The sequence below is a fragment of the Zootoca vivipara genome, chromosome 3 (genome assembly GCF_963506605.1).
Source record: "Zootoca vivipara chromosome 3, rZooViv1.1, whole genome shotgun sequence".
Classification (NCBI taxonomy): Eukaryota; Metazoa; Chordata; class Lepidosauria; order Squamata; family Lacertidae; genus Zootoca; species Zootoca vivipara.
The window spans coordinates 120,155,189-120,168,830 of NC_083278.1; the positions used below are offsets into that span (position 1 = coordinate 120,155,189).

The 13,642-nt window shown below is 49.6% G+C and overlaps 1 protein-coding gene across 2 annotated transcripts; it reads left to right on the forward strand.

Annotated features, from left to right (window-relative positions):
• The first annotated feature begins 626 nt into the window (after nt 1–626).
• On the forward strand, nt 627–11,811 carry LOC118082922 (zinc finger protein 850-like). 2 transcript variants are annotated; one of them, XM_060273244.1, is made up of 6 exons: nt 627–700; nt 5,821–6,063; nt 6,260–6,341; nt 6,613–6,695; nt 7,906–8,032; nt 9,057–11,811. In XM_060273244.1, the coding sequence occupies exons 3-6, from the start codon at nt 6,281–6,283 to the stop codon at nt 11,639–11,641; spliced, it is 2,856 nt and encodes a 951-aa protein (XP_060129227.1). In that variant the 5' UTR covers nt 627–700; nt 5,821–6,063; nt 6,260–6,280; the 3' UTR covers nt 11,642–11,811. The 2 variants fall into 2 exon arrangements, with proteins under 2 accessions (XP_060129227.1, XP_034966670.2); XM_035110779.2 differs by lacking the exon at nt 5,821–6,063.
• The last annotated feature ends 1,831 nt before the right edge of the window (nt 11,812–13,642 follow it).

Below are 13,642 nucleotides of genomic sequence, written 5' to 3' on the forward strand. Positions count from 1 at the left end.
CAAATCAAGATTTGTCTCTGTGACTCTTTTTTAAAAATATATATGTATATAAAAAGCTTTATTTGATTATTACGAGTCATTACACAAAATCTACAAATGTACAAAAGAAAAAAAAATATACTGTATACCAAAAAACGAAAAAAAAATGCATACACATGAAATTCCATACAGTTAATCAACAGTTAAAATTCATCAAATCCTTACCAATTTGTTTTGTTGAAACTAAATAGTGTGCATATATACTGCTACAGCAGGTTGAAAGCACCATAAGGTTTGGCATTCTCCTAGCACCCGGTCTACCCGCGAGGAGGAGGACGCGCCCATGGGAGGGAGGGAGGCGCCTGTCCAGACCTCTGCCCTTCCACATGCCAACCAAGCCACGGACCCTCCCAGGGGAGGCAGGGCTTCCCGCAGCCAGCCCTTGGGAGACCCGGTCTAGCTGCGAGAGAGCCTGCAGTTCCCCCTTCCTCGGATCCTGCTCCCTGCTTGGGGCAGAGAGCCTTTTCCCGGCCAGCGTCTCCCCTCTGCGCTCCTGCTCGGGAGACGGAGGGCAGAGGGACCAGCTGGGCGCGCTCGGCTCGCCAAGGGTTAAGAGCAGCCGAGCCGCATTCCTAGAGAGGACAGGAAAGGAAGGGGGCGGGTGCCGGTCCTCCGGAGACGGAGCTTCTCCCTGGCCGGCCCCCTCTTGTCTTCGCCTCCGGTGAGTCTCCCTCCCCTCTTCCCCCGGGTCGGCCTTGGGGAGAAGGGGCGCCTGGGGGCCTGGCGTGCGAGGGGCTGCTCAGCTCCAGGCCTCTCGCCTCCCTCTCGGCCAAGCCGGACTGGACCAGGCGGGGAGGGCGACTCGGGAGGGAGAGCCCAGCCCATCCTCTGGCTGCTGCTGCTGCATTGGGGACCCAGGGCAGCTCGGTCGGGAGGGATGGGCCAGGATCCCCTGGGACCCACCTGAGACGGGGGGGGGGCTGCAGGAGGACCCCCCAAGCATCTGCTCCCGGCCAGGCCCTTTCCCCCCTGGCCTGGGGGGGGCAGGGCCCAGACTCCCCCTGCTCAGCAGAAGTGTCTCCTGGGAGACCGGAGGGAATCATAGAATCGTAGAGTTGGAAGAGACCACAAGGGCCATCCAGTCCAACCCCCTGCCAAGCAGGAAACACCATCAAAGCATTCTTGACATATGCCTGTCAAGCCTCTGCTTAAAGACCTCCAAAGAAGGAGACTCCACCACACTCCTTGGCAGCAAATTCCACTGCCGAACAGCTCTTACTGTCAGGAAGTTCTTCCTAATGTTGAGGTGGAATCTTCTTTCTGGTAGTTTGAATCCATTGCTCCGTGTCCGCTTCTCTGGAGCAGCAGAAAACAACCTTTCTCCCTCCTCCTTTTATATATTTGAACATGGCTATCATATCACCCCTTAACCTTCTCTTCTCCAGGCTAAACATACCCAGCTCCCTAAGCCGTTCCTCATAAGGCATCGTTTCCAGGCCTTTGACCATTTTGGTTGCCCTCTTCTGGACACGTTCCAGCTTGTCAGTATCCTTCTTGAACTGTGGTGCCCAGAACTGGACACATTGTCCTGCTGTGAGTCCTGAAGAGCCCACACTCACGGGGACAAACTGGGCGGCTGGGGCAAATGTCGAAAATGCTTTTAAGTAGTTTTTAATCTGTGGCATTTTAAATTTTTGTTGTTTTGTTGTTGTTTTTGCTCTGCTGAAGGTGGGATAACAACAACAACGACAACAGCAATTTATTATTTGTACCCCGCCCATCCGGCTGGGCCTCCCCAGCCACTCTGGGCGGCTTCCAACAAAGATTAAAATACATTAAAATGTCACACATTAAAAACTTCCCTAAGCAGATGTTTTCTAAATGTCAGGTAGTTATTTATCTCTTTGGCATCTGATGGGAGGGTGTTCCACAGGACGGGCACCACTACCGAGAAGGCCCTCTGCCTGGTTCCCTGCAACTTGGCTTCTCGCAATGAGGGAGCCACCAGAAGGCCCTCGGTGCTGGACCTCAGTGTCTGGGCAGAACGATGGGGGTGGAGACGCTCCTTCAGGTATACTGAGCCAAGGCCATTTAGTTGGGGTTGTGGATTAGTTGACGTGGGTGATCTGACATGTAAGTAAAAGCAAAACAAAAAAAAAGTGCCATGGTCGAATCACTTCCTGCTGCAGCTGGACTTCTCCATGACGCTTCCCCTCTGCAGGGAACTGGGACCAATTTGGATGTTCTGCCCCCATCACTTAATGCAGCGTTTCTCAACCGCTGTTCCGCGGCACACTAGTGTGCCGCGAGACGCTGGCTGGTGTGTCACGACGTGCGGCGACGAGAAGGGCAATTTGCATTGTCACGTGCCTGGCGGCCGCCAATAAACAACACTAACCCACCGGAAAGGAAGCCGGCCGGGTCACGACGCGGGGCGAGTGCAGCTCTCAACAGCCACCACCACGGGAGGGTGGTTTTAGACAAACTTAAAGAAGCTGGCTGGATGAGCTCAACCTGAAACTTGCTGAGCAAGGGATTGTGCTGGCAGAGAAATCAGCGGCTTGTGAAGCCTTATTACAGGAGATTGCAACCAACACAGCAATTGGCAAGTGTTTCTTACAGTCATAATTATATAGTCAATATAGGGCAGCACAGAGTTAAATTTTTTAACTTTTTTAATGGTGGTGTGCCTCGTGATTTTTTTCATGGAACAAGTGTGCCTTGGCCCAAAAAAGGTTGAGAAACACTGACTTAATGGATCCAAATGATTTCCAAAGAGTGGTAGAGGATGTTTTATCCCATACTAGTGTATTTCAGCCCGTTTAATAACGGGCGCTAGAACATCCTGGGGTTCGGAGAAGCGCTTGCGCAGCGCTTCTCCGAACCCTGGGACCTGTCCTTGCTGTCGGCGGCTGCGGGACAGGAACGGAGGAGGAGAACGCTGCGCTCTCCTCCTCCGTTCCTCTCCCGCAGCCGCCGACAGGAAGAAGACATCCCAGGGTTCGGAGAAGCGCTTGCGCAGCGCTTCTCCGAACCCTGGGACCTGTCCTTGCTGTCGGCGGCAGGGGGACAGGAACGGAGGAGGAGAAAGCGCTGCGTTCTCCTACTCCGTTCCTCTCCCCCAGCCGCCGACAGGAAGGACGCGCGCACTCTCCCCCCCCCCGGCCTCCTCCAACCGCCGCTCCTCACGGCCAGGGAGGGTTGTGAGGAGGCCTTCGCCGGCCTCCACCCTCGCTTCCCTGACGTGCCCCCCTGCAGTGAGGCGGTGTCCAGCGGGAGCGGCGGTTGGAGGAGGCAGAGTGGGGGGAGAGTGCGCGCGCGCAGTCTCTGCTGTCCAATCCCTGTATCCCTGGGGCACATGCGCAGTGACCCAGGGACACACGGGACAGCTTGGACGCAGGGACAACTTGGACATTATTATATAGGATTGATGGCATTTCAGCTGATTCCTTGGTGGCCCGCTGGAATGCAGAGTTAACCAGGGCTATCGACTGACTGGCTCCGAAGTGCCCTCTCCAACTGCATGGATCCTGCACAGCCTTGTGGTTTTCTCCAGGGCTGAGGGTGATTAAACAATTGCTGAGACGACTAGAGCACTGGTTTGCAGAAAACTCATTCAGAATCGGACCGGACACGGGTTAGAGCAGGGGTCGGCAGCCTAAGGCCCATAGGCCACAAGTGGCCCATGGGGGTCGTTTAACCAGCCCATAGACCCCCGCCACCCGCTCGGTCGGCTCCCGTGCGGTTTTTAAACCGCTGCTTAAAAAAACATCTTTGGACCCCACCAATATGGTCAGCTATCACCAAGTCTCAAATCCTCCATTGGGCGAGGTGGTTGAGCAGGTGGTTACTGAACAGCTCCAGGCACGCCTGGAGGATGCGGACCATTTGCATCCCTTCCAATCAGGATTCAGTTCTCACCATGGGACTGAAACTGCCTTGGTCACGCTAGTTGTTCATCTCCGGCGGGCTAGGGGCAAGGGTGAAAGCTGTTTCCTTGTTCTGCTGTATCTCTCGGCGGCCTTTGATACCGTTGACCATAACATCCTTCTGGACCCTCTAGAGAGGCTGGGAGTTTGGGGTACTGTTATACAGTGGTTCCGCTCCTTCCTCCTGGGCCGTGTTCCGAAAGTGGTGGTGGGAGATGTTCAGACCCCTGGACTCTCGCTTATGGGGTGCCTCGGGGTTTCATCCTCTCTCCCATGCTTTTTAACATCTATATCAGGCATCCCCAAACTTTGGCCCTCCAGATGTTTTGGACTACAATTCCCATCATCCCTGACCACTGGTCCTCTTAGCTAGAGATCATGGGAGTTGTAGGCCAAAACATCTGGAGGACCGCAGTTTGGGGGTGCCTGATCTATATGAAGCCACTGGGAGAGATCAGGGGGTTTGGGCTGGGTGTTCATCACTATGCAGATGATACCCAGCTCTACCTCTCTTTTAAATCAGAGCCAGTGAAGGTGGTGAAGGTCCTGTGTGAGTGCCTGGAGGGAGTTGGAGGATGGATGGTGGCTAACAGATTTAGGTTACAGGTAGGTAGCCGTGTTGCTCTGAGTCGAAGCAAAATAAAAAAATTCCTTCAGTAGCACCTTAAAGACCAACTAAGTTTATATTTTGGTATGAGCTTTCGTGTGCATGCACACTTCTTCAGATTTAGGTTGGATCCTGACAAGACAGAAGTACTGTTTTGGGGGGACAGGAGGCGGGCAGGTGTGGAGGACTCCCTGGTCCTGAATGGGGTAACTGTGCCCCTGAAGGACCAGGTGCGCAGCCTAGGAGTTGGACTCACATCTGTCCATGGAGGCGCAGGTCAATTCTGTGTCCAGGGCAGCTGTCTACCAGCTCCATCTGGTACGCAGGCTGAGACCCTTCCTTCCCCCAAGCTGTCTTGCCAGAGTGGTGCATGCTCTGGTTATCTCCCGCTTGGACTATTGCCATGTGTTTTACGTGGGACTACCTTTGAAGCTTTTGAATTATGGTGCTGGAGGAGACTCTTGAGAGTCCCATGGACTGCAAGAAGATCAAACCTATCCATTCTTAAGGAAATCAGCCCTGAGTGCTCCCTGGAAGGACAGATCGTGAAGCTGAGGCTCCAATACTTTGGCCATCTCATGAGAAGAGAAGAATCCTTGGAAAAGACCCTGATGTTGGGAAAGATTGAGGGCACTAGGAGAAGGGGATGACAGAGGACGAGATGGTTGGACAGTGTTCTCCAAGCTACGAACATGAGCTTGACCAAACTGCGGGAGGCAGTGGAAAACAGGAGTGCCTGGCGTGCTATGGTCCATGGGGTCACGAAGAGTCGGACACGACTAAATGACTAAACAAAAAACAAAACCTTTGAAGGCGATCTAATACAACTAATTCAGAATACAGCAGCTAGACTGGTGACTGGGTGATTGCTGAACAACTCCAAGCATGCCTGGAGGATGCGGACCATTTGGATCCTTTCCAATCAGGATGTGAGCCTAATCATGGGACTGAAACTGCCTTGGTCACGCTAGTTGATGATCTCTGGTGAGCTAGGGGCAAAGGGGAAAGCTGATTCCTAGCTCTTCTGGATCTCTCAGCAGCTTTTGATACCATTATTATTATTAACCGTCCCTTCCCCAAAGGTCCCAGGGCAGATGAATTCTACTCTTATTAATTCGGTACAAATTACTCACTTGTCCATCATCATTCTGTCTTCGCTCCTCCTCCTGACCTTGTATCAGTCTGATAACAGAACAATATATTTGCATAGCTGCCAAGTTATCCCTTTTTTAAAGGGATTTTCCCTTATGCTGAATAGGCTTCCTCGCGAGAAAAGGGAAAACTTGGCAGCTATGGTATTTGTAGGATTTGTGAGCAACCCTGAATCATATAGACAGAACTTGGCAGAAGACTACAGGATTCCTTCCGATCTCTTGGAGGTTTCCTGAGAGCACCGCTGGATGAGCAAGACAGTTCCTGCCTGTCCTTCCGCTGGAGATAGAGAGCTGGGTGAGGGAATGTGGAGCAGAGACCACTTCCCAGGCGGTGGCCCTGGCTGAAGGTTTCCTCCTGAGTCAGGCGAAGGAGAGGAAGGAGGCAGAGCAGCAGGTGAGAGAGACTTTCCTCTGGATACTCCCAAGGGGCTCAGAACGTGAGAGAGAGTGTATCCCCAAAATGCTTTTCAAATGGCTCTCCCTCTTTTGGGAAAGCATTCAAGGAGTGAGATCTAATACCCCCATAGGTTTTCCCTCTGCCATTTCTTTTCCAACACTTCTCCCCATTCTCTGTTTTAATCCTGTCTCAGGCAAATGATCTGTTTGCAGAAATGGACCCTGATTCCCGTGAGGCAGAGAGGACTCTGTTGGACACCAAAGGGAGGCTGCTGGGTAAGGAAGAAGGAGTTTTTCTTCTCATTCTGTGGATCTTGAAACTAATCTGTGGGTTCTCTTCATCTTTGGGGGGGAGCACTTGGGGCCAAGAGCCCCAAATGAGGGGAGATGTATTTAACCCATCTAAAGTTTGATAGAAGTCCCAGTGTCTAAATGCACTCTGCAAGGAAGGCTTTTTCTAAGGCCCATCGGTCGCCTGAAATGCACTTGCTGAAGCTCTGAGAGATGCAGGAGCTAATGGCTTCCCACTGACTTTTGTCTCTCGCAGGTGACAGAAGGATGCCCCCAAGACCTCCTCATCCATATTTTCCTGATAATGGAGGAGAAGCAGCAGCTGTGGAAACAGATCTGGTATTGAGAAAGAGCTTTGTGGGGAAAGAGCCAGAGAAGTGGGGCAGCTAGGGAGCCTCTGGGCCGGAAAGAATTCCTCCTCCTCTTGGCTTCTGTCAAAGCCTCTGTCCCAAACAGAGATTGACAATGCCATTCGAGAAGGTTTATGTGCTGACAGGAATGAACAGCCATCTCTCCTTACTAGGTTCCAGAATGTCACTATTTTTATGGTTTACTAGCTGACCCGGCCACGCGTTGCTGTGGTTCTTTCCTGTGATTCCCCCCCCCTGTCCCAGTCCATGACATATCCTGCCCCTCCTTCCTCCACCCCGGCTCACCCCTGTGTTTCGGTAGGATACCCTTCCCTCTGTTGTCCCTGGGGAGTGTTGGCCCCTCCCCCCTGCATCTCCATACCTTGGCCCCCACCCTTGGAGAAGGAACTGTTAGGTTCTGGGTTCCATTTCCCAGTATTTACTTTTGTCTGAGCCCTCTGTTGTCCCCCCCCCCGTATCTCCATACATTGGCCCCTGCGCATGCATCGTGAACATTTCTATATGTTTAGATTAAGGATCGGGGGTGATGGTGTGCCCAGGGACCCAGAGAACTACTTTAAAAATCCTGACGGGGGGGGGGTCAAATAGGGAAGCCCCACAGCCCCGTAGCAACAGACAGGCCCAGACAGAAGGAGGGGGGTCATATGGGCCACTTGGCGCGGGCCTCCGAATCCAAAGGGGGTCTCAGTCAGCATATTCAACTTCAGTAAAATGAAAAAACTAACAAAAGGGTTAAAAACAGGGCCACATTATCTACCTGGCCCGGGCCTCTGTCTGGCCCTGCAAGGGCCTGGCAACAGAAGGCGTGTTCTGAAGCAACCGAGTTGTTCAGTTCCATAAAAAACCCAGGAAGTGGCATGGGGAAGGTAGGGGTTAGGGATTCACCTAACCAGCCCCATCAGCTGCACAATGGGGATCCCCCTCCTCCTCTCTGTGCCCCCATGAGCCCCTTGAAGTTGGCTGTAGGGCAGAGGGAGGGTCCCATCGCCCCCCCCCCCCAAGCAGCACACAGCGAGAATAGAGAAGGGATCATTCTGTCTGCCAAACAGGAATACTTCCACAGACAGAATAATTTGAAGAACAGCATGTGGAGTTCCACCCATTCACGCAAAGATTAATACCCATCATTAGGATGCACAATAAAAGAATTCCATTAACACTTTTTCTTTTTCCTTCAGGGTCCTCTGTGCTTTGAAGATGTCGCTGTGTATTTCACAGAGGAGGAGTGGGCGTTGCTGGATCCTGACCAGAGAGCTCTGCATAGGGAAGTCATGGAGGAGAATCGTAGGATTGTGGACTCTCTCAGTAAGGCTTCCTGCTGGACCATCATATCGGTTTTGAAATCCAACACCTATATAAATATTTTGATGGCGCTCGGCAGCGTCTGGGATTCTCATTCCCCATAGCTCACCTTGAATCTACTGTTCTGTCTGTGAATATTCTTGCCCCACATTTGCCTATTTAAACCATTGAAGTGAAGCCCACATAGTCGGGGAGTTGTTGCGGGTGAGCTGTGCCTAAGCAAGCTGATTGGCAAGCTCGGCTGAGGCTCCTTTTATTAGCACAATATACACATGTGGAGGAACAGTCTGACCTTTAGCGCTTTTACATCATGAGTTGACACATACTGTATGTTTCCTCTGAGATTTGCGAGACCTTCTCCACCATGTCCTGTTCCTACCAAGTGGGAGGTGAGCCATGCTTTTCCAAAGGGAGGCAAAGGTCACAGACAGGACACGGCAGACTACTGAGAAAGCCAAAGGTATGACCGAGGGCATGGCGTTCAGACAGCTGTGGCTTGCTTGGGGGCGGAAGTGTGCCTCACGCCCGAAGGTCAGGCTATGGCCTGCCGGGGGAAGTGCGCCTCACGCCCGGTGATCAAACCACAGCCTATCTGCAGGCGGAGATGTGCCTCACGCCCGGTGGTCATTGCTTCAAACCATGACCAGGCTTGTCTGAACTGCCAAGAGCTTCTTGAATGTGACCTTCCATGTGGTGGCTGTAGAAGAAGTAGCAACTTCCGTGAGGTCTTCTGTTTTTGCTTCTGTCGCTTTCTGCTTGACCAAAGAGACAACTGACCTTGCTAATGGGGCAGATTCCATGATCAGGTCAAACAAAATCCATTTTAGAAGATGCCAGGTTGTTCGAATCTCAGGTAGCCATAAATCTGAGAGTCAACAAAGACAGTGAACCTCGTATTAAGGCCTTAGATCTAACTCCCTTTAATTCTTCATTTATCACTAACATTCATTAGCAGTGCTCCATAATTTGAATAACTTGGGGCTCCATTTCTTCCTGAGGCTCTAATCTGTTTCTCTCTCTGATGCAGGTAGTGATGGATTGGAAGTTATGAACAAGGGAGACATTCGCACAGTGGGGAAGGTGTATAAATATTTGGAGTGTGGAGAGAGCTACAGTCAGAGCTCCTATTCCACTTCCCGTATAATAAATTCCATTGGGAAGAATCGCTATCGGTGCTTGGAAGGTGCTAAGACATTTCGTCCGAAGAAATGTCTCCCTTTCCATCCAAGAACTCACAGCAAGGAGAAACCACACAAGTGCATGGAATGCGGAAAGAGCTTCAATCAGAGGTCCAATCTCACGACCCATCAAACCATTCATACAGGAGAGAAGCCATATCAGTGTTTGGAATGTGGAAAGAGCTTCAGGAAGAAAGCTAAGCTTGTGGCTCATCAAAGAATTCATACGGGAGAGAAACCGTATCAGTGCATGGAATGCGGAAGGAGCTTCCGGCAGAGAGCCCATCTCACTTCCCACCAAATGCTTCACAGTGGGAAGAAACCCCATCACTGTTTGGAATGTGGAAAGAGCTTCAGTTACAGGCATGTGCTCAAGGCCCATCAAAGAATCCATACAGGGGAGAAACCATATCAGTGCATGGAATGTGGAAGGAGCTTCAGTCAAAGGGGTGCGCTGACAGCCCATCAAATAATTCATACAGGGGAGAAACCCTATCGGTGCTTGGAATGTGGAAAGAGCTTCAGTCGGAGGTCCCATCTCACTTCCCATCAAATAACTCATAGTGGAGAGAAAACCCATAAGTGCTTGGAATGTGGAAAGTGCTTTAATCAGATATCCTCTCTCATTTCCCACCAGAAAATCCATAGAGGGGAAACACCATATAAGTGTTTGGAATGCGGAAAGAGCTTCAGTCACAGGGCTGTGTTGAAGGCCCATCAAAGAATTCATACAGGGGAGAAACCATATCAGTGCTCAGAATGTGGAAAGAGCTTCAGTCAGAAGGCTGTGCTCACAGCCCATCAAAGCATTCACACAGGGGAAAAACCATATCATTGCTCGGAATGTGGAAAGAGCTTCAGTCAGAAAGCTAAGCTCATGGCTCATGGAAGAATTCATACAGGAGAGAAACCTCATAAGTGCTTGGAATGTGGAAAGAGCTTCAGGCAGAGGGGTCATCTAAAGGATCACCAAAGCATTCATACAGAGGAAAAACCGTATCAGTGCTCAGACTGTGGAAAGAACTTCAGGCGGAAGAATAGTCTCACTTCCCATCAAACAATTCATACTGGGGTGAAACCATATCAGTGCTTGGAATGCGGAAGGAGCTTCAGTCATAGGTCCCATCTCACCTCTCACCAAATAACTCACAGTGGGAAGAAACCCCATCACTGTTTAGAATGTGGAAAGAGCTTCACTCACAGGGCTGTGCTAAAGGCCCATCAAAGAATTCATACAGGGGAGAAACCATATCAGTGCTTGGAATGTGGAAAGAGCTTCAGGAAGAGGACCCACCTCACTGCCCATCAAAGAACTCATTCTGGGGTGAAACCATATCTCTGCATGAATTGTGGAAAGGCTTTTAGTCGGAAGGATAGTCTCACTTTACATGAAAGAATTCACAGAAGAGAGGAACCATATAAAAGCTTCAAATGTGGAAGCGACTTCATTAAGGGACCCCCGTTTACTTCCCATCAAATAACACACAGTGGTGAGAAAGCATACCAGTGCTTGGAATGTGGGAAGAGCTTCAAGTGGAAGAGGAGTATTATTTCCCATCAAAGCATTCATACAGGGGAGAAACCATATCAGTGCTGGGAATGCGGGAAGAGCTTTTCTTGGAAGACAAATCTCATTTCCCACCACAGAATTCATACAGGGGAGACACCGTATCAATGTCTGGAATGTGGGAAAACATTCAGTCAGAAGTATACCCTTACTTCACATGAAAGAATTCACAGAGGGGAGGGACAATATAAGTGCTTTGAATGTGGAAGGAGTTTCAGCCGGGGCTCCCAGCTCTCTTACCATCAAAGAATTCATACAGGGGAGAAACCGTATCAGTGCTTGGAATGTGGGAAGAGCTTCAATAGGAAGAAAAGTCTCACGTCCCATCAAGTAACTCATTCAACAGATGAACGCTCTCAGTGCTTGGAATGTGGAAAGAGCTTCAAATCAAAGAGAAGTCTCACTTTACATCAGAGAATCCATACAGTGGAGAAGCCATATCGGTGCCTGGAATGTGGGAAGAGCTTCGGTCGGAAGGAACATCTCACTTCCCATCAAACAATTCACAGTGAGGAGAGACCATACCAATGCTTGGAATGTGGAAAGAGCTTCAAATGGAAGAAAAGCTTCACGTTCCATCAAATAATTCATACAGGGGAGAAGCCATATCAGTGCCTGGAATGTGGGAAGAGCTTCAGTCGGAAGGAACATCTCACTTCCCATCAAACAATTCACCGTGAGGAGAGACCATATCAGTGCTTGGAATGCGGAAAGAGCTTCAAATGGAAGAAAAGTTTCACATTGCATGAAAGAATTCATACAGGGGAGAAACCCTATAAGTGCTTGGAATGTGGAAAGAGCTTCCTGCAGAGGTCTAAGATGACAACCCATCAAAGAACTCACAGCAAGGAGAATCATAGTATTTGAAGATGGCTGACACATCTCTTCTTAACCTTCTCTTTTTGAGGCAAAACATATCCAACTGAGACCTCTGGGTATAGGGTGGTGCATCATTTTGATCTCCCACCTCTGCACGTGTTCCAGCTTGACAATATCCTTCTTTTATTCTGGCGTCCAGAACTGGACCCTGTACTCCAGGTGTGTTCTGACCAAGGCAGAAGGGAGTGGTAATATTACTTCTGATGAGCAAGACACCAGATGTCTGTTGATGCAGCCTAAAATAGCATTAGCTTATTTTGACATGCTTTTGAACTGCTAGGTTGGCAGGAGCTGGAGCATTCTAAATTCTAAAGCAATGACAAACCTAGACAGCATCTTAAAAAGCAGAGACATCACCTTGCCGACAAAGTTCTGTATAGTTAAAGCTATGGTTTTCCCAGTAGTGATGTATGGAAGTGAGAGCTGGACCATGAAGAAGGCTGATTGCCGAAGAATTCAAGCTTTTGAATTATGGTGCTGGAGGAGACTCTTGAGAGTCCCATGGACTGCAAGAAGATCAAACCTATCCATTCTGAAGGAAATCAGCCCTGAGTGCTCCCTGGAATGACAGATGCTGAAGCTGAGGCTCCAATACTTTGGCAACCTCATGAGAAGAGAAGACTCCCTGGAAAAGACCCTGATGTTGGGAAAGATGGAGGGCACTAGGAGAAGGGGACGACAGAGGATGAGATGGTTGGACAGTGTTCTCGAAGCTACGAACATGAGTCTGACCAAACTGCGGGAGGCAGTGGAAGACAGGAGTGCCTGGCGTGCTCTGGTCCATGGGATCACGAAGAGTCGGACACGACTAAACAACAACAAATTCTAAAAATGTTTTTGCTGCTAGAGATGTAATTAGGAAAATGCTTCTTTGAAACATATGTTCATGGAATGTCCAAAGCTTTCACAGCTTTGGAGGAAAGTATTAGGGTGCATAAATACTACAGACCAACTTTATATGTGTTGACAACGGGTTAATGTAAATGAACTCTTTGCATCCTTCCTTCTGCTAAAAAACTGATATTGATTCACTGGGAAGATTATGCCATGGTCCCCTTTGAACATGGATACAAGAACAATGGATACCCTTGCAACATAGGACTGTATATTGTGGAGAAAGATATTGATATTTAGAAAGCATTTAGAAAAACAATGCATTATTAATAATATTTTACTTGTTAGAATAATCGTTCCACTTATATATCTACATATTGTATTGTATTCACAGTTTAAAGCAGTTTCCTTTGGTTTGGTTTGACCTTTCTCCATCTTTGTCACTTCATTTCTCTACTGACAATCTATATATATATAAATGTAAAAATCTTGAAATTGACGGCCGCTATGTTCTCCGTAACCGCTTGACCAATCGTCCTGAAATTTTGACACAGCGATCCAGGCCACTCCCCGAGGGTTGTAGGGGACATGAAAAACCTCAAATCACACACCTTGGCAGGATTTGACCCGCTTTTCCACCAAGTCAAACAGCGCCCTCAAGTGGAATTCCTCCCACAGTACATCATCACCAACCAAGTAACTTAAACCACACAGGCGGCCATTATCAGACAGACTAGGCCGCTTTCCAGACTAGGCCAAGTGGAGGTAAGGGGGGGGCAATAGAGGGCAGGGATACGTAATGGGTCAGAACGGGGGGGGGAGAGACACAGGGATGAAACCTGCCCTCTCCACAGTGTCTCGCCTCGACTCAGGGGGACTCTGAGGCTCAGGGGGATCTGAAGGGGGGCTATTACCCTCCATTTCACAGACTAACGCACAGCAACGCGTGCAGGGCCAGCTAGTTTACTATAGAAACCCGCCCCGCTTCTGCCTGGTTGAACAGACCCCCCTCGCTCCTTGAATTGCAGCCATGTGACCTTGACTTTCAACTTCCTTTTGACCCAGTGTCTCATTGGGGATCCTCTGCCTTCCTCAGAGTCCGATTGGTTGGCCTATGTTTCACAATTGTGTATTTTACAAAGAATACAACATTAA